Source organism: Nelumbo lutea, chromosome 1, assembly GCF_056320005.1.
Source record: "Nelumbo lutea isolate HS-2025 chromosome 1, American lotus-T2T, whole genome shotgun sequence".
Lineage (NCBI taxonomy): Eukaryota > Viridiplantae > Streptophyta > Magnoliopsida > Proteales > Nelumbonaceae > Nelumbo > Nelumbo lutea.
This window is the reverse complement of record NC_142684.1, coordinates 219,905,286-219,927,291: the sequence shown is the minus strand read 5'-3', so window position 1 is coordinate 219,927,291 and position 22,006 is coordinate 219,905,286. Positions and strand designations below refer to the sequence as shown.

Below are 22,006 nucleotides of genomic sequence, written 5' to 3'. Positions count from 1 at the left end.
CTAAGAATTTGTTTGTAAGCAATACAACTTTCTAACATAGAATAAGTAGAATTCCATCTATGTTAAACATCTAATACAAAAAGTTTATATTTTAAACCATAATTTTGACATAAATATTTAAATTATTGTTTTCTTGCTCCATAACTTTTAATATATATTATACAATTTATAATTTTAGAAATATGATGAGAAATAATATTTAAAGCATCTTGAATACATAAATTTAAATTATGACATGCACATCTAATATGAAATAATTTACCATATAAAATAGTTTTAATTGAGATTTTAAAATATTTTTTACTAAATCATTATTACTACCATTATCAAAACTAATAGAAAAGAGTTTATTTTAAATTACATAAATATGAAAAGTGTTTAAAATACTTTTAGCAATAACTGGGCCAATATGTGACCATTGAAGCCTAGCAAAACTTAAAATTCTTTTATGTAAAAGCCATTTTTTATCAATAAAATGGATGGTAATACAAATATAACTTATGTTAAATCTATATGTCTAAATATCAGGAGTAATTGCAGTTTTAGAATTAAGATTTGATAATATAGAATTAAACTTTGTTTAAATGAATAAAAAATTTTTAAAGCATCTATTCTAATAATATTCCTAGAAACTTTTTTAAATTGTGAATTTATAGATCTACGTACAAAATTTTCAAGTTTAGTATCTTCAGCTAATAAAAATGGATGTTCGACATGCAAAATATATTTTCCTAATTCTTGCCTCATTTTTTCTTGGAAATATTTATAAGTATCAAAAATCTCACTTCTTATTTGTGCTTGTGATGTTTTTTTTTTCCTTTCTTCTTCTTTCATCAAATGGCATTTCAAATGTCTACCAAAGTGGCCAGTACCACCATTACTACTATAGTCACTCTTACATTTTTGACAAACGGCTCCAAAATGGGCTAATCAACTTAAGACATATTTGGTTCATTGCCACTGGCCTCATTTTTTCAATTCTTTTCGATTCTAAAAATGAATGGGCAAGAATGAATGACACGAGGGTGTTTGGGTACTAATTTTTTGCCATAGGACTCATTCTTTTGAGAATGAAACTTCCATGTATGGCAAAAATCATATGCATTTTGTGGCACGAAAAATATTCGTGCCCAAAATTTTCATTCTATTTTTTCATTCGAAAATTGAACCTCGACTCTCTATTTCTCTCAAACCTCAATTGTTCCTCCACCGAATCTGAACCTCAGACACTTTCTCTGCTAAATACGTCTCTCTCTCTCTCTCTCTCTCTCTCTCAATAGCACAAAGGTAAGATCTATGTTTCTCGCTACAGAGCACAAAGGTAAAATCGATCTCTCTTCTTTTTCTTCTTCTTCTTTTGTGCTGATTCATTTTGGTTTTATCCCATTTTAGGGCATTAACCAGTGAAGGACGACAGATTAAGGTACAACACTTATGAGCTTCAATTATTTAACAAGTTTTGCAATAATTATCTAAGAGGAATGATTTGCATTTCTACTCTTTTTGGACATCTAGCCAACAATTTTCTTGATTAAGGTTTTAATTGATTGGTGACCTACGTGATTAATTGTGGTGGAATTATGTTCGAAATAGAATATCTTCCTTTAGTTCTAGTCAGAAAGACAAAATGGATCTCTAAACTTTATCTCTTAGATATCTAACTCAAAAACTACAATAGGAGAAAGCTAGGTACTAAAAATAGCTGATTTCATAATTTTGTTTTTTTTATTCATTGCATGTTATCCAAAAAAAGGAAACATACAAGAAAACTTACTAAAAATAACTGATTTCTACTGCTAGTAAAGCATCACTGTCTATTTAAGGCCTCTCCCATAATCACTTTAAAAACCAGTAGGAAGTCATTATTTTTTATCTAAATTGTTCGGCAAATCTCTTTAATTAAGCATGTATAGAATTATGATTCTAGAGTTTATTCCCCTCTTTTGGAATAAACCAGAAATTATTCAAAAATCATGTAAAGGTTTTATAGAGTATATTTACCAGTAAAATGCAAATCAACTTATTAATTCAGGCAATGAAAGGGGCAAGATTGCTCATACAACATTAAGTTTGCCATTAAAAAACCCAGAGAATAGATTTCTTTTTCATCCTTTTATCAGCAGATAACTTCCTTCTAAAAAGCTTCAAAACAAACAAAATTCTTAACTCATGAGGGTGGGGGGAGAGAAAATCCAAAGCATCTTAAGTTTTGTAATTGAATTGTGTCACAAAACTTTCCATGTTTATTGTTAGCTTACTTGAAGAAAGGGGATGTAAATCTTAATTTTTAGAAGAGCTCCAAAATGCAGAATTATGGAAAAAAAAAAGATGAATACTTGCCTACTTGGAAGTTAAAATTCACCTGTTTCCCTAAAATATTACCTACTTCATGAATTTTGATTATTTTCTTAAGAACCATAACAAAAAATTTTCAATTTGTAACAATCCCGGACATTGCTGACAATGCCATTTATGATTTTTTATGTATAAAAACCTCAGCTAGTGCTTACAATGCCATTTATGATTTAATTTCTTAAAAAACGTGGACTTGTAAAGATGTAACATTATGCTTCTCATGCTCCCTATTTGTTCTATATCCTTAGGTATTGCACCAGAATCTACATGACTTAAGAACTCCCGTGGTTTGTGCTTTCAAATTATTAGATTAGACTGTATAACAAAATAGCCAGTTATATGCAAAAATAATGTCAATAGATCAAAGAAATTTGTTGTGGAAGTGCTACTCAGTTAAGAGTTGAAATACATACCCCCGGTATAAAACCAACTACAACTCCAAAGCAATCAAAATAAATCAATTAAACTAATTTTCTAGAAGATAATGCAAAATAGCTCAATCCAATCAGTTGAGGTTTCTCGAAATGTGCAAAATCCATTGCATCTTTAGAAGGGTTTTAAATCAGTGTGAATGGAAGCAAGGACTTTTACTTCTCCTAGGAGAAAAGGAGATGAGTAATAACATAGTATGTAAGTTGTTGGTTGAGAGGTATAGATACAGGGCTAGAAAAAAATAGACTATGTTAGCCTAAACTGTCACTAAGGGAGATTTAGAGATTTGGGTTTCAGAATTGTATAGGAGTTCTCTTAGTAGACTCCTATATAACATTTCAATATGCCACCCCCTCCCAAATATAGTCCACCAAAACAGAGATCCAAGCAAGACCCTATGGAAACAAACTAAAAGTTCAATCAAACTAATTTAGTGCAGGAAAAGTTCAAGGAAAAAAAAAAAACAAGCAATAGAATATTTGAACAGAAAAAAAAAAAGAGAAAGACATGGAAGATTGATGGAACATGGAAGTGAATAACCTCCTTGCATTTTTCTCTATAATTTTAGTTTGGCATATATTCATTTTTAGTAATTTGTTTTACAATTAACAAAAAAAGTGCAATATGTAATACCTGAATACAATCTCTTCATAAGTTTTATCATCAATTTCTATTGTAGTGATGATTTCTTCAACATTCCCTAGTATCATATTCAGGTGTTGGTCGTATGCCTAAAAGACAAGACCACCAAGCCAAAAAAGGTATACTTATTTCAAGTCAAGATAGAATTACCCATATTCAAAATGCAAGGAGAATTAAAGTAAAAAAGGCTAATACCTATCAAAATCTGAAATATGTCCATGTCATTATTTATATGCCAATGAAATTCAATACATTATTTTATTTTAAGAAGTTAACTGCTTACAAAATGGTTGCACACACATAGCTTCTAACTATATATAAGACATTGGAGTTCATACAGGACTTCTGGGCTTTGCTGCCTTCCTATATTGAAAGTTGAAACACTAACCTTGTCATTCTCAAAAATAGAAGAAAAAAGACTGCACACATCACTTAGGGAAGAAACTCCAAAAATGCAAAATGACATGTAGGTAGAAAGCTATTCCTAACAAAGCTAATACATGGTTCAACACATTTCTTGCTTTCAAGTTTTATGCATATGGTTTGTGTAAGACATGAACATATAAATTAAATGATACATCAGCTATGTTGACTGCACTCTTTCTGCATTTTAATATGATTTTTACTGGTAAATGTGATAATTTTATTAACTTTAATAAAAGAATGTTGTATAAAGTATGCCTTGCATCCCATGGTATAAGCTGGGATAACACATTATTTTTTATTGTATGCATTAAATTACATATTTGCTCACCCACTTGAAAATTATTTTTATATATTTTTTTTCCTCCACCCAGTTGAAAATTGTTTCCATCTCCCTTGCTCAGTAGAGTATTTCCCTCAATGTTTGCCTATAAGCCCTTGCTGCCTGGCTGTTGCTTTTCATCCAACTCACTACAAAACAATTATGGAGTCACCTTCCATCTCCCTTTCTGCAGTTTTATATGATTGATTGACCAATCAACAAGACTTTAAAGGCAGAGGCATTTTTTCCAATAAATAGTAGCAAATTTTTAGGTGCATATTCTCAAAATTCAACTTTATGTGCATCCACATGTTAGATTTACTGGGGACAGAGTGTGTGACACTCCATATCTACATTTGATGCAAACACATGTATCTATTTCTAGCTAGCTTAGTTTGCAAATTAACCTGCAACCAGTAGGAGTTTGCTTCTCTGCCTAATTCCCCATGTGGTGTTGATATCATAAAGATGTGGAAAATTACCTCTACATAACCCAAGCCCTTTAAAATCATTCCACATCTACATCTTATGTACACATGTATCTGTTTCCAGCTAGCATAATTTGCAATTTGCAAATTAACCTATAGCCAGTAGGTGATTACTTTTCTTCCAAATTCTTCATGTGGTGTTAATATCACAAAGACTTGGAAAATTACTCCTACATAGCCAATCCCCCTAGAATCACTCCCATCTACATCTGATGAAAAAACATGTATCTATTTCCAGTTAGCATAATATGCAAATTAACTTATCTCTATTATGAGGTTTGCTTCTCTACCAAATTGCTCTTATGTGGTGTTGATATCATAGAGACCTATAAAATTACCTCTAAATTACCCAAAATCCTCTGATATTCTATGAGTTTTCATTTGTTTCCATCATACAAACAAAGAGTCACTCCTTAGAAGTTTTGGGAGAAGAAGAGAGAAACACAAATGTTGAGTTTATTTATTAACTATGAATCTAATTATCTAGTCAAATAAATAGGATAGTAAACATCATTTTAGGCTTTTAGCAAACTTGAAGTCTTGATTAGTGTTTGATGTAACCATTTCTGGTCACGTACCAATTTTTTTTTTTTTTTGTAATGTACCAATTATTGGCTAAGTACTTCATCATTTGACCTGCTCCTAGGTGGCCTGTGACTCAGAGGATGATGGAGCTCCCTGGTGGCGAACTGCCTAGTGGTGAGCTACTCGGTAGCGAACTCCCTGATGGTGAGCTACTTGGTGACGAGCTCCCTAGTGGTGAGCTACTTGGTGGCAAGCTCCCTGGTGATGAGCTACTTGGTGATGAGCTCCCTGGTGGTGAGCTCCCTGGTGGTGAGCTACTTGATGAGCTGCTGGGAGCGCTACTTTGGTGGTGAGCCTCCTAGTGTAGTGCAACCCGACTGTCCTCTGCATGAGATGATTTGCTCCTCTTTGTTGATGGCGGGAGCCGATGAACCAGTGAGAACTGAATTAGAGGACCAGGGGGTGTTTACCTGACAGGGCCACTCCGATGCTTAAGTTAGCACTCTGCTATTAGAGATCTTGAAGATGATATTAGAGAAATGAGAGAGCTAGAGAGCAAGGGTTACCTCCGTTTTTCATCCTCTTCCCCTCTAGGGGGTCGGAGCTCTTATATAGCGGTGTTCTGACAGATCTGGCATAACCGCCAGTAAGTGTTGGGCACAGGTAACCATTGCAGGGTACGGCCCTACCAGACAGGGGATGCTTGTCAAGGACTGGTAGGCACGATGCGGCCTAGCCAAAGTCGTGGGAGCGATCTCCAGATCTGGCAGGTACGGTTGTCAGGTAGGAAATCTTCCTGCGATACACTGAGCTGCTTTGCAACGAGCTACCTTGCGTTGAGCTACTTTTCACCGAGCTACCGGTAATGTGCCGAGGTGCTTCTACCTGGGGCATGTCTTTGTGGCTTAATAGGAGGCGAGCTGCCTGTAAGTGTCGAGCTACCTGTGGCAAGCTGCTTATGCCGAGCTCCCTGTAAGTGCCGAGTTGCCCCTAAATGTCGAGCTACCTAAGTCGAGCTTCCTATATGTGCCGAGCTGCCCCTAAGTGGGGAGCTACCTAAAGGTGACAAGCCACTTGTAGCTAGCTCGAGCTGTCTAGTTGTCAAGAGGATGCACTTAGTTGGCATGAGGTGCCAGGTGTCATAATTTCACTAGAGGGCCAAATCCGCCCTCATCATTTTCCCCCCACTCCCGAGTTGAGAGTAACTCGGCGAAGGGAGTAGATTTCTTGTTTTGGCCCATAAGTCGATGAGCTAGTAAGCACTGATCCAATTTCTTAGTCTCTGGGAGCTACTTATTAGTGGCGAGCTGCCTGTATGGTGAGGAAGTCTCCGCCAGTTCAATACTGTAGCCCTTAGGGCTCTGGGGGCAACTTATTATCCACTTTTGTTGATTTTACCCATGCTGAAGAAGCAATTGGGTTTTAAGCAGTAATGTGGCACGTAGGCTTTGGGAGCAACTTGTAGTCCCCTCTTCTTGACTTTGCCCATGCCGAAGAGGCGACTGGGTCTTAAGCAGTTGTGTTACCCATGCCGTAGAGACGACTGGGTTTTTCAGTAGTAATGTTGCCCATAGGCTTTGGGAGCGACTTGTAGTCCACTCTTCTTGACTTTGCCCATGCCAAAGAGGCGACTGAGACTTATGTGGTGTCGGGTTGACCAGGTGCCGAGCTGCCTGTGAGGTGCCAAGCTGATCAGGTGCCGAGCTACTTGTGAGGTGTCGGGATGACCGGGTGTCAAGCTTCCTGTTATGGACGCATTCCTCGAAAAGACGTACCATCACTGCCGGCAGCAACAGGAAAGAAGTACTGTTATGGACGCATTCCTCGGAAGGTGTCAAGCTGCCCGTTATGGACGCATTCCTCGAAAAGACATACCACTGCCAGATTATATTAGATCATCTTGCTTGTTCTTATCTTATTCTATTGATCTTATCTTATCTTGTTAGTAAGTTATCAGATTAGGATTAGCTTATCTTATTATCAGATTATTACTAGTTTATCTTGTTATTAGATTATGATTAGTTTATCTTATTATCATATTAGGATTATCTTATCTTATCCTTAGCAAGATAGAATTGGAAGTCTCCCTATTCAGTAAGGAGACTCCCTAAGATTAGGATTCTTGTAATCTCCTATTTAAGGAGACACCATTATTGAATGAGGATATCGAATATTCAGTTGAAGAAGTGAGTTAGGAGAGTTGGTGATCTCTTGAACAAATCACCAGAGGCGCCAAGATAGGTTCATCAAGAGCAAGAAGGAACAAGGAAAAACAGAGGGTTTCCCCCATGGACTGACCCGTGACGAGATCCTATTCATGGGCCCATAACACTGCCTGTGAGGTGCCGAGCTAACTCTGAGGTGCGAACTGACCAGGTGTCGAGCTGCCTATAAGGCACCGAGCTGACCAGGTGTCAAGCTACCTGTGAGGTGTCAGACTGACCGGGTGCCGAGCTACCTGTGAGGTGCCGGGCTGATCGAGTGCTGAGCTACCTATGAGGTGTCGGGCTGACCAGGTGCCGAGCTACCTGTGAGGTGTCGAGCTGATTAGGTGGGTTCCTTAGAGCTATGATTGCGTTGTGTCAGCCTCATAATGTCGGTCACCTACTCCTACAAGAAGCTACTAGGAGCTCGACCTTCAGGGGCAGTACTACTAACTTTAGGTTGCCAGCTCACACGGGAGCCTTGGAAGGCTCGACCAGCAAGGGCACTTGTGCATTCTGTTGGCCGCCAAATCCCGCGGAAGCCACGAAGAGCTCATCTTTGTAGGGGGGACCTCACCAAGAGGACTGACGAGGTTTTATCTGAATTGAAAGTAAAGTTGGTAGAGCTGCTTAGCCTGTTAGCTCCCTGCATAGTCTTTGAGTTCACACAAAATGGAAACTATAAAGCGAGAGCTTCAGTTTCTAAAAAGTGAAGACTTAGCTTTTTGGGAGGAGAGGACTTAGCTTTTTCTAGGATGAGAACTTAGCCTTTGTAGGATGAGAACTTAGCTTTTTGTAGCGTGTTCCCACATACGACACCAATTAATGTAACCGTTTCTGGTCGCATACCAATTTTTTTTTTGTGATGTACCAATTATTGGCTAAGTACTTTTTCATTTGACCTGCTTCTAGGTGGCCTGTGACTCAGAGGATGATGGAGCTCCCTGGTGGCGAATTGCCTGGTGGTGAGCTACTCGGTGGCGAACTCCCTGGTGGTGAGCTACATGGTGACGAGCTCCCTGGTAGTGAGCTACTTGGTGACGAGCTCCCTGGTGGTGAGCTACTTGGTAACAAGCTCCCTGGTGGTGAGCTACTTGATGAGCTGTTGGGAGCACTACCATGGTGGTGAGCTACTTGATGAGTTGTTGGGAGCACTACCTTGGTGGTGAGCCTCCTAGTGTAGTGCAACCCGACTGCCCTTTGCATGAGATGATATGCTCCTCTTTGTAAATGGTGGGAGCCAATGAACCTGCAAGAACTGAATTAGAGGACCCGGGGGTGTTTACCCGGTGGGGCCACTCCGATGCTTAAGTTAGCACTCTGGTAGTAGAGAGCTTGAAGATGATATTAGAAAAATGAGAGAGCTAGAGAGTAGGGGTTACCTCCATTTTTCATCATCTTCCCCTCTAGGGGGTCGAAGCTCTTATATGGCGGTGTTCTGACAAATCTGGCATAACTGCCTTTGATTCTCTGTCGCAACCGTTATTTGCCAGGGCTGAGCTGGTGGGCGCAGGTAACCGTTGCAGGGTACGACCCTACCAGACAGGGGGCGCTTGTCAGGGATTAGCAGGCACGGCGCCACCTCACCAGAGTCATGGGAGCAGTCTCTAGATCTGGCAGGTATGGTTGTCAAGTAGGAAATCTTCTTGCGATACGCCGAGCTGCTCTACAACGAGCTACCTTGCACCGAGCTACTTTTCATCGAGCTGCTTTTCACTGAGCTACCGGTAATGTGCTAAGGTGCTTTTACCCAAGGCAGGTCTTTGTGGCCTAATAGGAGGCGAGCTGCCTGTAAGTGACCAGCTGCCTGTAAGTGCCGAGCTACCTGTGGTAAGCTGCTTATGTCGAGCTGCCTGTAAGTGCCGAACTACCCCTAAGTGGGGAGCTAGGCTACACTTATTTGGCATGAGGTGCCAGGTGTCATAATTTCACTGGAGGGCCAAATCTGCCCTCATCAATGTTTAGTGTTTATGCAATAAAGACCAGATAAGTCAACAAGAAGGAAAATCAAGTATCTAGTGAAAAGGAAAAAAATGCTGATTAATAAAAAAGTAATGGAGCTTGTCAAAAACTTTTATAATTTATTAATACAAAACTAAACTAACCCAAGATGGTGGACTTTGAATTAAATGAACTCTTTAGTCTATAATTACAATAGCTTAACTCAAACTTGTCCCAACCATATGGAGTCAACTATATAAATCATTATTCTATCATTCCACACTGTTCAGTGCCATATCCACCATAGTTATTGGGCCTTATCTCATTTTTCACATGACTACAATATAAGAAGTTTCATATAACAAGTCCAATGTGACTAGAATCCAAAATACTAAATTCAAACTTTTAATTTATTAAATATTTAGGTTGACCCAGTCCATGATGGGACCAATATTTACAAAGAAGAAATACAAGGAGGGTCCCTATACTAGTCCCATAAACATTTTGACTAAAACACCAAGCTGCTCAATTATGGGATGAAACATTCAAACTTCATACTGACAAAAGAAAAAGAGACATCCACATGAGATGAAACCAAAGCCTTGGCATCATGATACCGGTGACACCATGCCCAAGGCACCATCTTGTTTGCCTGCAAGATTAACTTGATGCTAATTGTATCTTGATTTTAAAATGTTATTTAACTTGTTTATTAGAAACCCCAAAATTTGCTAATTATACTCTATTGTAGAATTTATGCATTGCCTAGGTGCACTTTGTCTTGATTTTGAAATTGGTGCTTGATTCCATTTTCTATCTAAAATTATATCTTTTTAATGGCATATATTGTTATCAAATGCATCTTAATTCAATAAGGCTATGCTCATTATTATTTTTGCTTCATGGAACTTGCCTTCTAATACATAGTTTTAGATATAAATGCAATTTTTTTTATTTGTTTTGTTATAGATATGTCACATAGTACATCTAATGATACAAAAGATAATGCCAAATGGTCAAGAAAAGAGGAGAAGATATTTGTTGAATCATAGAGCAGGGCAAAAAGGGTACTAGGAAAAGTATTACCTTTACCTCTGTTGACGTGGGGCCCACATGATTCTATGTTATATATTTGCCATTTAGTGTTGTATGTATACCTATATATGTTATTATTTCGATTAATGAAAAAATGAATGAGAATGAGGTTAAAATTTTTTCTCCTTCTTACTGCAAAAATAAAAAAATAAAATAAAAAAAAATCATTTTTTAGGAAAAAAAGTTTGGTTTGTAGCAATATTTTCTCATTCTTCCCATTTGTGCTCATTCGTTTCCATCTTAGAATTTCATCTTGGGTAAGAATGAGAAAGAATGGGAATTAAACCAAACATGGCCTTAGTGTTCTCCTTTTTTCTTTCCCTACCTCTAGTAGCAATACTAGGGGTGGTATCAACAACATCCATATTAAAGCTAACACTATTATACTGTGACTGAACATTGACATCGTTGACATTGACTACGTTGGGGAATTGGTGTCGAGAGCGAAAGGTGGAGCCAACCATTTTTTAATTATAAAAAAATAAAAATTAATTTAATTGCATTTACTCAGATTGCGAATTTGGAAGTTTAACTTGATTTCAATAGTTTAAGCCTCCAAGTCTCTCAAATTGCTAACTTGACATACCTGAGTAAGCCTTCTTGTTGAAACTTGAATCAATTTGAGAATTGAGAGAGTACAAGAGACTAAGAGAGTATGAGAGTTGGTGTGATGAGAATGGTAAAGGATAAGACTAAGAGTATAAGAATGGTGAAGGAGAGTAGAAAGAGTATGAGAGTATATGTAGGGGTATGGTGTATGAGAAGAGATTGATATTTGAGAGAGTATAAGAGACTAAGAGAGTATGACAGTTGGTGTTATGAGAATGGTGAAGGATAAGACTATTTATAGGAATTGAAAATAATTTAATTCCCCAAAATACTCTAAAATCTAGTTGTTTCTAGTTGTTGGGAGGGCTAATCTGGTCATTATAAAGTCATTTATCACTTTACCTAAATACCCTCTAAACTAGTTGTTATATAATTGTTGGAGGGCATTATTGTTATTTTATCTCCTCCAAAGCTTGAATACATAAATACCCCCTATATAGTTGGTTCGGGGGGGGGGGTCTCCAATGGCTAGTTCTTTGTACAGGTTGAGCATGATCCGCTGTGGGCCTGTGGGCTACGGGTGGCATGACACAACAATGTGAGCCATGCTGGCCTGACCTGTTGACTTGAAACCCTATGCTTGACACCGCCAATCGGCCCATACAATCATGCCGGGCCAGTTCAAAATCGTTCTAGGCCACAGGCTCAATTTACATCTCTACTCCTGACCCAAATGGATGACTCAACCCATAATGACCATTATCTTAAATGGGTGGGTGAAATGGGTTGAGTTCAATATTGCGACTCCTAGTTAAAACTTAAAAAACGTGAATGGGCAATATTGCAACGTGAATATGGTTGGGTTTGACATATGAGAGCAAGCACTGTGAGGCATGAGCATCGTGTTATGGATGTAAGATAGTGTGGCCGGTGTTCCAACACAGTGTTGTTTGACCCAAAAATTTGTGGCTTCAGGTGTATGCTTCAATTAATTAGGCCACGATAGGATGGATGGACCATACATGTGGATTTACTTAACTTATTCTAAGCTGTACTTGCACATGCAGACTTTGAATTTCGAATATACAAGAGGAGGGTCAATTTCATTACAAAACTAAAGATAGACTAGCGGAGGGGCCCTACGTTGGAGGGGCAAAACATGATGGTAACTGGTTTGTAAAAGGTAAATTATTATATAGAAAAAAATTTGTGAAAGGTAATTTTTTAAATAAAAGTTTATTGAAAAACTGATTTATTTAAAATAAATAAAAATTTATGGATAATAATATAATTAATTTAATAAAATAAAATAATAAATAAATAATCACAGCCATCGGGCAATAGAGAGAAAGAGGGAGAGATGACTTTCGTCATTGTATTTTTGTTTAATATAGTGGAATAATTGTTAATAGTTAAATAATTTAATAAATAAATAAATTTATAAAACAAATGAGATAAATAAACAATCAAGTGAGAGAGTATATATATGTACACACACACGATTCTATGTTGTACTTTGCTAGTAATAATAATTTGTTAGATTATTAAATTATTAATTAATTTAATAAAATAAATAAATAAAACTTTATGTATTATTAATTCAAGATTGGTAAAGGCTATCTCAAATTATTTAATTAATTAATTTAGCATTGTTAATGGGTCGGGCTGAACTACTTGGCTACTGAGCCCATGAATAGGCTTAGCCCGGTTCGTGACTTGGCCTGGTCTAAGGCTTGGCCCGCGGACCAGCCTGACCCATGGCACGGCAAGGTCCGCGCGTGCTCGAGCTAAAATAAGATTTTAAGATCTTCCTTAATTTTTTGTTTTTTTTTTCTAAATTTATGTTAAGGTTTTCATTATTTTTTTTTCAAAATTTTTAAAAAACATGGCTTAGCCCGATTCGTGGCCTGGCTTGGCCTAAGACTTGGCCCACGGACCAGCCCGGCCCGTGACACGACATGGGCCCTTACAGGCTTGGACCATACATTATATACGATACTATATTAATGTATATCTATCTATATATATATATATTTAATTTTATTATATTATTTCATTTTATTATTGCATATATAAATAATTGAAAACATCAAGATTCATATAAAACAAAATTTTAAGACCTTTTTAAAAATTTTATCTATTTTTTAATTTATAAAAACATGGCTTAATCTAGTTTGTGGCCCGATAATAATTATATAATATATTAATAATATATATATATATATATATATATATATATATTTTAAAACATGGCTTAGCTAGGCACATGGCCTAGCCTGGCTGAAGACTTGGCCCGCGGCATGGCATGGGCCCACACGGGCTCGGGTTGTATATTATATACAATAATTATATAATATATAATTTTATTTTCAATTTTATTATGGCATATATAAACAATTATGTACATCAAAATTCATATAAAATAAAATTTTAAGATCTTTTTAAATTTTTATCTTTTTTTTTTAATTTATGTTATCTTTTGCATTATTTTTTTTTTCAAAATAAAAAAAAAAACAAGGATTAACTCGATTTTTGTTTTGGCCTGGCCTATGACTTGACCCACGGACCAGCCCAGCCCACGGCACAACACAGGCCTACGTGGGCTCAGTTGACCCCCTAAAGTATCCCAGGGGACAGAAGCACAACCTGCACAACACAGCCCAACATGACCTGATTATAAATAAAATGAGAGATAAAGACAAATTTTAACAAATATGAAAAATGTAGAAGTTTACTGGCATCATTTTTTTTTTCGTTTTATTCAATGACATTTCATTTAACAGATGTACAACAATCGACCACGATCTTTTGCTTTTAGGTTATAATTTTAATCTTTCTATGGATATAAAATATTTCTGGATAAATTGCTAAAACCTCGTCTGAAATTGCTGAAATATCTCCTAAATTTTGGTAATTATAATTACTTTTCTTGAACTTTTTGATTCAGTTGCAATTGAACCCCTTTTATTAGAATTCTCTAACAAGAATTAGCAAAAATATTCAAAATATTTTTTATCAAAATATTTATTTTTCAAATTTTTACCAAAATATTTCATATCAATCCCTATTCCAAATTCTTCCCATTTCTTTCCTATAAGGCTACGTTTGGTAGAGATGTAAAATCGAACCGAGGTAAACTTTGCACCCCGGTTCAATTTTGCAGGCATTTGGTAAATATGTAATTACCGTTTAATTACATCAATAATCGATGTAATAAATACATCAAAATTTTCGATGTATTGATTACATCGCTCGTGTGCTTTCTCTCTTCTCCTTCTCTCTTCCTCAGATGAGAACTGAGAGGGGGTGATCTCTGGCCGCTTCTCCATCACCTGTTTCTGGGTCTGATATGTCGGTTGCAACACTTGGCAAGGACTGCAACCCAGTCACCAAACGAGAACGAGAACTAGAACGAGAACGGAGAGGCTCACTGCAACCCGGTTTGACACGCCAGTTGGAGATGCCTACAAGTAGCAGTTATTTGCAGGTATGGAGATGCCGTCAAAGGTTGTGCTACCACTATTAAGCAAGCCGGTGCCTATGTAGTTGTTACTGAGATGGACTCCGTTTGCACTCTTCAGGATCTCATGGAAAGGCATCCCATTACTGACCCCCGAGGACGTCGTAGCCGATGCCAAACCAAAGCTCTGGTTCCTATGCACATGGCTGGAGGAGCAAGGAGCTCAATAAAAATAGCCTCATTATTAGCTTATAGCTCGAAGACCAGAGTCACCATCCCCAAAAATTAAAATGAAGCACAGAAAAAGAAGTAGAGAGAGAGAGAGAGAAGTGAGAAGGAGAAAGAAAGAGAAGTTGAAAAAGGAAAACCCCTTTTCAGTTTTCACCGTCAACATGAAATCTGGGCAGCTAGTCAGCTTGCATCGTGAGGCACTAATTGTCGCTAAGCCATCAGAGATTTATAAATTTCAATCAGCACTTTCTCATCATACTCCTTCAAGGGATGCCTCCTGAACCCAAAGCCTGCCCCAACCGCACCACCACCACTGAACCCAGCATTGAACACCCTGGAATTGGCGAACCCAAGCATCATCTTAACGTATGCATCCCGAAGTTGGATGAGAAGCTTCTTGGGGGAGAGGCGGTGGAAGAAGCGGAGTTTGGGGGTGACTCTGATGCACCAAAAACGCCTCCTTCTGTTGGAACCTGCCCTGGTGAGCTCCACTCGGGTTTTTCGCTGTTGTCCAGCCCCGTCCAAATGCTTGTACTTTTTTCTCTTCCAATACCCTCTCAAGCCCTTGTATAAACTCACAAACACGCCTTCTTTTTTCGTTTTCTGCCATTATTGCTTGCTTCATTTATTATGAGCATCGAAGAGAGAGTTTTAGAGCAGAATGAGCAGAAGTTTTATACTGTAACAACCAAATGATATGAGAGAAAAATTCCGAAATACCCCGATTCCATTTTCCATCGATCACTAAACCAGGGTTACATTTTTCATCGATGTAAAACTGAATTTACACCTAAAACAAACATAGCCTAATTGATTTATTTTTTAAATTTAAACTTATACAAATGCAGCAATGGGGAGGAGGATACCATGCATAAGCATCATATACATTTCCAATGCCTGTTTGGTTCAGACAGAAATGGAAATGGGAATTAAAATCATTAGGAATGAAATTTTATTCCAAGAAAGGGGCAGAAAATGACCAGGGAAATACCATTCCAACAGAAATAGGAATAGAATTTCAATTCATGAAACAATTAGAATCCAAATAACCCATTCTGATTCTGATTCTGATTCTAGACCCCAATTCCCATTAACAAAAAGGGGCCTTAAGCACCGCAGACGATCGACGCCGACTATGGTACTTGACTACTTGTGCGTGCGTGTCTCAGTCATCTTCCCACTTATGGCCTTATGAGTTTATGGGTTTGGCCGAGACAGACAGAGACTCGAAGTCGAGAGTAGTGAAAGAAAGGCGGGAGTGGATTTGGATTTTGGACGGAAAGCATCCCATGTGGAACCGGAAGGCTTGCTGCTTGTCTGCTTCCTTCAATTCGTCAACACTACTATCTATTACTGATGACCTACTATTCCAATCATACCTTTTTTGTGTTTTCACATCCAACTATCGCTAGTCACATTGAATGACAGAATCTTTTATTATGCTTTTGTTATTTAATTGCCCCGCCATAAGAGAATACTTGAACCTTTCAGTTGAGTAATATTATTTTGAAAATGTCTGCCCCATTTGGTTGGAAGGAATACAAATACAATACAAATATGTAAAATATAAAACCTTGTATTTTGTATATATATACACTCCTTTCAAATTAAGCCTTAATGTTTACACTATATTATATAACATTGTCCTTGTTTGTATATCTTGAGGCGTCATTCTCAACCCATACGCGCACATTAAGAAAAGAAAGTGTCTTCTGGCAATCTGGCCTAATAAATCAAAATCACCTCCAACACTTTCATTTTACCTCCAAACCCATACGTGCACACTGTACCGGTTTCAGTTTTAGAGCAGAAAATGTCAACGCATTTCCTTCTTCATTGTCGACGTCTAATACCATACGCATAATACCAACCGATTTTTTCTTTTAGGAGGGGCATTTAATTACAATTTTTAAGTTTTTTTATAGGCAAAGAGTATCCCTTGGATTTGGAATCCTTTTTAGACCCTGTAGGCCTATACCATTCATCCTAGTCCCGAGTCAAAATCTCTCTCCACTACACCTACACGTCTACAGGTTGGAGAATCCTTAATTTATGAATTCGGATGTCCTCCTCACATCATACCCTGTTTGCACATCCCGTATTATTGGGAAAAATGTTCCCAGAGATGTGGCTGAATGCAGTGCGAGGACTAGGAGCGCTGAGTGAAGAGTATATCCAATTGTAGATTTATGTACAGCTTACGATACAGGTCCTGTATTTTTCATGGAAATATGGCTGAAATCTTCTTTATAACGGTGATAAAATAATAGTAAAACTAGGTAGACTTCACCGCTGAACCGCGTTACTGTTAATAATATTATCATTATCACGCCCTTGATCCTTATTCTCTTTATTACAAAATAAATAAAAAAAGAGTAAATTGTCATAAGTTGAAAGTCAACAGTGGTCCGGCCAACGTGAAAAATGAGACCGCGGCAACCACATAAAATGAAATGATGGAGACCGAGACACGCATATGTATATATGTATATGCGCAAAGTGCAAGGATGATACGATTTACGAACGAACGAAGAGAAAAGAAATCAGCTGATCGCAAATCGCAGATCGCTTCCTTGAAAGGAAAGGTTGATCATTGATGCGCTTATTTTGTCTCAGTGGTCAGGGCTTAAGATAAGTTGTGTTAGGGCAGTTCCTCTAAATTTAGCAGCGGCATAAGCATTTCAACCTTTCAGGGATTCGTGCTTTCATTTCTCTCTCTCTCTCTCTTCTTTTGTGAAGTTTTTCATGATTTCATTTAAGACGGGGCCTACGGTAATCCTTGTAACACGCTTCGTTACCTCATATCTCTAAATCCTTATCCCCAGCTGCGTTGATACGTTTGTTTTCTTCTCCAGCTCCTCTGCTGCCCATATCTAAATTCCAAATCTCCTTCTTCCTCTTTCTCCTGCCCTTTTTTTTTCTTTTCTTTTTTTTTTTTTTTTCATCTCAATTTCTTCCCTGGGTTTCGATTGTAGGGCCTTCTTATCTTTCCCGCGAACCATCGATTCTTCTCTATACTTATTACCTTTTAATTTCGATTGAATCGAGGGTTTCCCCTCCTTTCTTCCTTTCTTTTAATATTTCCTTTTTGTTTTTTCGCCCCTCTCCTCTGCCCTCTATGGCCATGGTTTCGGCTTTGTTGGAGATTCTAGAAAGGTCACCCACAATTGGGGATGTCTTCGTGGAGCTGATGGTGTTTTTCGGTCCTCTATGGATTGCTGTTCTTGTTGGGCTTGTGGTTGGATGGTCTTGGAAGCCAAAATGGGCCAATTTGGGGAGAGACAAACTGGCTTCTTCAATTTCTTCTTCCTCTTCTTCTTCTTCTTCTTCTTCTTCTTCTTCCTCCTCCTCCTCCTCCTCCTCCTCCTCTTTTTTCCCTGCTTTGATACTATCACTATCGTCAGGTTTTGGTTCCATGTCTAGCCTGAGTTCATTGAAGTCACAATTGCCCAGTTACATCTCTTGGATCTCCGACGACGCCCTGGAGAAGGAAACCTTCTCCTTACCATCGACAACAAATCCAGACTGCGGGTATGTTTGATTTATCTACTTGGTTCAATCCTTTTGTTGTCATCCTTGCAACTATTTCATTCCACAATAGCAATTTCTGTTTGAATTTATTGATATGAGCTTGGTTTGCCAAATATAAATGAATTTGGCACTGAAACTCTTCTTTCCGTCACCCGGTTTGTTCATCGCTGCTGCAGTTCATCGCAGCTTGAAAGGGAAACTTCGGTGGTTGTGACTGAGGAGGATCTAGAGCATCTGTCCCAGCTTGTTGAGGTTAAAGATGGAGGTCCAGCGTGGATACACATGATGGACCGTTCTACTCCTACTATGAGCTATCAAGCTTGGCGGAGAGATCCAGAGGTACGTAGGGTTTCTTCTCTCCAACTCCAAAATAATTTGATTGAACAAATTCGGGTGGCAAGTGAAGCCAAATTTGATTTAGTTTTTATGCTACGCATAGAAAAGTTTTACTAAAATGAATTTCTTGTTTATTTTCTTCTTACGTTATCTTGTTTTGTTAGACTGGCCCTCCTGAATATCGTAGCAGAACAGTCTTTGAGGATGCTACACCGGAGATGGTGAGGGACTTCTTCTGGGACGATGAGTTCCGATCCAAGTGGGATGACATGTTGATATATTCTGCTACAGTGGACGAATGCTCGACCACAGGAACGATGATAGTCCATTGGATTCGCAAGGTGAGGGAATCTTAAAAAATCTTTTCACGGATATGCTCAATTTCCTTGTTTGCATCCACTTACGTTTACAACATTGTCTGTGGCACAGTTTCCTTTCTTCTGTAGTGACAGAGAATACATAATTGGGCGTCGAATTTGGCAATCTGGAAGATCATACTACTGTGTTACAAAGGTATGGAAAGGGAAAACCTTTGTTTTTTTTTTTTTTCAATCTTCCCATCTATTTCTGTATTTCTGTTTAAATTGGATTCTTGGAGAATTTCGTCTTAGCACCCTTTTATTGCTGTCCATCTAGTCCATTGAGATTAATGGCATTCTGTTGCTTAACATTTCGCCTTAATTGGAAGGAAAAGGTGGCCCTGAGACTAAACCAACCCTGCAACAACAATAATAATGCAAACATCACGCACTGACAAAACATACACACAGAGTAGTAATTATCCTTTGTTAAGTTCACAACCATATATCCAGTTGTTGCTATAGGAGAGACATGTAGTTATGAACCTTGGTGGCTTGCAACAAAGGCAAGGAAACAGACAGTTTCATGAAGATTCTCAAAGAGATGAGTCATAAGCATCTTCTAAGAATCAAAAGAGATGAGAAATGTACAACATTGGGCACTGATCTTTTAGCCAGGGCATTTAGGAAGAACTCTAAATGATTGAGGAATCTTCTGTCTGGCAATGTAGTTTGGGCCCAAAGGGGCCGCATGCATTCCCCTCTCACTCATCTACCCATGGAACAAATTTCATGTTAAAAATCCTTACCAGTCATCCGTAAAAGCCTTTTTTTATTTATGGAACATTAGTTTAAAACAACATTTTTCGATGGCTAATATCACCCAGGGAGAACACTAAATAAAAAGGATACAGAGTTGATGTAAGAATGGGGAATTAGATATGGCAGATATCCTAAAGATTGGGAAATCCAGCCTAATCATCTTTCCAATTGGTGGAAATAAGGTAGGTCATGTGGAGAAGCCAACATGAATATCACCAGCACATGTTCTGACGGCCATAATTTATCAGCACTCAGCAGTTAATTTCTTTTCAAGGAACTCTCAACCAACTTAAATAAAGTGAATTATTTTCATTTTCATGTTTCAGGGAGTACCCTGCTCCTCGGTGCCAAGGCGCAACAGGCCAAGACGTGTTGACCTGTACTATTCTAGTTGGTTTATTCGTGCAGGTAAATAGGGCCCTCCAATTTTCTTTTATGTGAACAAAATAGTCCATGACAAGTTGGTTTTCTGCATCCTTTCAACTCTCCTTGCTTTTCTTCTTTATGTAAATGTCCAAGTTATCCTCCTTCAACCTTGTAGTTTCCTATGCAAATTAGGGAAGTGGTTCTGTTTTCCTGATGATCCTAGGAAACAATTTATTATATGAATACCATTCTTTGATTTCCATTTGAAATTTCAAAACCAATCAATAATTAGATATCTTGTGGTGTACACAAACCAGTGGAATCAAAGAGAGGGGATGGTCAGATGACTGCTTGCGAGGTGCTTCTCTTTCATCATGAAGATATGGGTATTCCATGGGAAATTGCGAAACTTGGTGTACGTCAGGGGATGTGGGGAGCTGTAAAGAAGATTGAGCCTGGCTTACGAGCGTATCAGAAAGATAGAGCATCAGGGTCACCACTCTCCCATTGTGCTTTCATCGCTCAGATGAACACCAAAATCAATCCAGAGTACCTGAGATCTTTAGAAACCACCAGTGACTCACCTGAGGCTGAAATAATAAATTCATCTGATAAACCATTAGGGAGGAGCATACCTAAGCTCCTGTTTATCGGTGGAGCTGTCGCTCTTGCATGTACTCTTGATCGGGGCCTATTGACTAAAGCAGTTATATTTGGAGTAGCCAGAAGGTTTGCAAAGATTGGCAGCAGGAGATTGTGACTCGAATCCATGTAAAAAAACGAAAAAAAGCTACAACTCATTTTGCTGAGTGAGCTGACACTGATATGATGGACGCTCACTTGCTTACGTAAGATGAGTTTGTTTTCTTTTCTCCTTGTTTCCTGTTTTAATTTAACTTTGATTTTACAAATGGGAAGAGAGGAGGGAATTGGTTGTACGTTTGTATCCAGCAGAATAGAAAATCTCATTTGAGGATCCTTTGCCATTGAAATCATACACAAATCCAGTTTTTTCACTTCTGCTGTATGTTTTAGCTCTCCGTTCAACCTCACCTTCAAGAGAGTAAGGGGGGAAAAACAAAGAAAGATGATTATGGAAACCGACTTTTGGAAGGTAAGAGTAGATTGGTCAATATCGTTATCCTAAATGCTACAAAATCATAATTTAAAGACTACGATACCTTCAAAAAAATAATAATTTAAAGGCTACGATGATAACCGTTCACCCATCTTGTACTTGACATTAGACCTGTTCATGGGGCGGGCTGTTCATCCAATGAAAAGTGCCCAACAACTGGTGACGAAAACTGTATGTTCTAGGTTAACTATTGCAAGACAAAATTCAAGCAAAAATAAAACAAGAACAAACTAACTATCCTACTGATTTTTAAACTCAACTCTCTTTCATATTTCTCCACAAATATTCTAGGTTAACTATTGCAAACCGTTAAATTAACACAACCAAGTCATACACGACTCATTCATTAGTCAATCCAATTTTTGTTATTGCAAACCAAGTAGTAAATCAGGGAAAACCTCTCTTTTTATTTTATTTTTACCGGGAATGAGTGCATTTTATGCTCCATCTCACTTTTGGATAATTCGGCTAGTAGGTGCATTTTATGCTCCGTCCTACTGTTGGATTTGTTGGGTAGTAGGTGCATTTTATGCTCCATCCTATTATTGAATTACTTGGTTGGTAGATGCATTTTATGCTCCATCCTACCAAATGTAGCAATGGTAAAACAACTAACCCATTTACTTAAACCTGAATTTAGGACTAGCTTAATTAGAAATGGCTTCAAATAAGTCATGTACTCCTTGATCGTACCTCATTACTAGGTTCACAAGAATTTTCCTAGAACATTGTTTCAATTGATTTCAAAAGAGTTGAGGTTTTGATTTTTTTTTTCAACTGAAATAAAATCCTATACTCTCCCCCCCCTCCACCTCCCCCTCTCCCACACTTAGTCTACGTATTGTCT

General features: G+C 37.9%; 1 protein-coding gene across 1 annotated transcript; it reads left to right on the top strand.

The window, feature by feature from the left end:
* The first annotated feature begins 17,148 nt into the window (after nt 1–17,148).
* Nucleotides 17,149–21,013, top strand: LOC148881134 (uncharacterized). The gene is made up of 6 exons (XM_088963419.1): nt 17,149–18,198; nt 18,375–18,537; nt 18,699–18,875; nt 18,964–19,047; nt 19,982–20,063; nt 20,339–21,013. The coding sequence occupies exons 1-6, from the start codon at nt 17,786–17,788 to the stop codon at nt 20,779–20,781; spliced, it is 1,362 nt and encodes a 453-aa protein (XP_088819545.1). The 5' UTR covers nt 17,149–17,785; the 3' UTR covers nt 20,782–21,013.
* Nucleotides 21,014–22,006: the final 993 nt, after the last annotated feature.

What these genes read in the sequence shown, in the direction of transcription:
- LOC148881134 (XM_088963419.1), top strand. Translation starts at nt 17,786, where the DNA reads ATGGCCATGGTTTCGGCTTTGTTGGAGATTCTAGAAAGGTCACCCACA. An exon ending in TAGTCCATTGGATTCGCAAG is followed by an intron (nt 18,876 to 18,963) that starts GTGAGGGAATCT and finishes TCTGTGGCACAG; the next exon opens with TTTCCTTTCTTCTGTAGTGA. An exon ending in TAGTTGGTTTATTCGTGCAG is followed by an intron (nt 20,064 to 20,338) that starts GTAAATAGGGCC and finishes TACACAAACCAG; the next exon opens with TGGAATCAAAGAGAGGGGAT.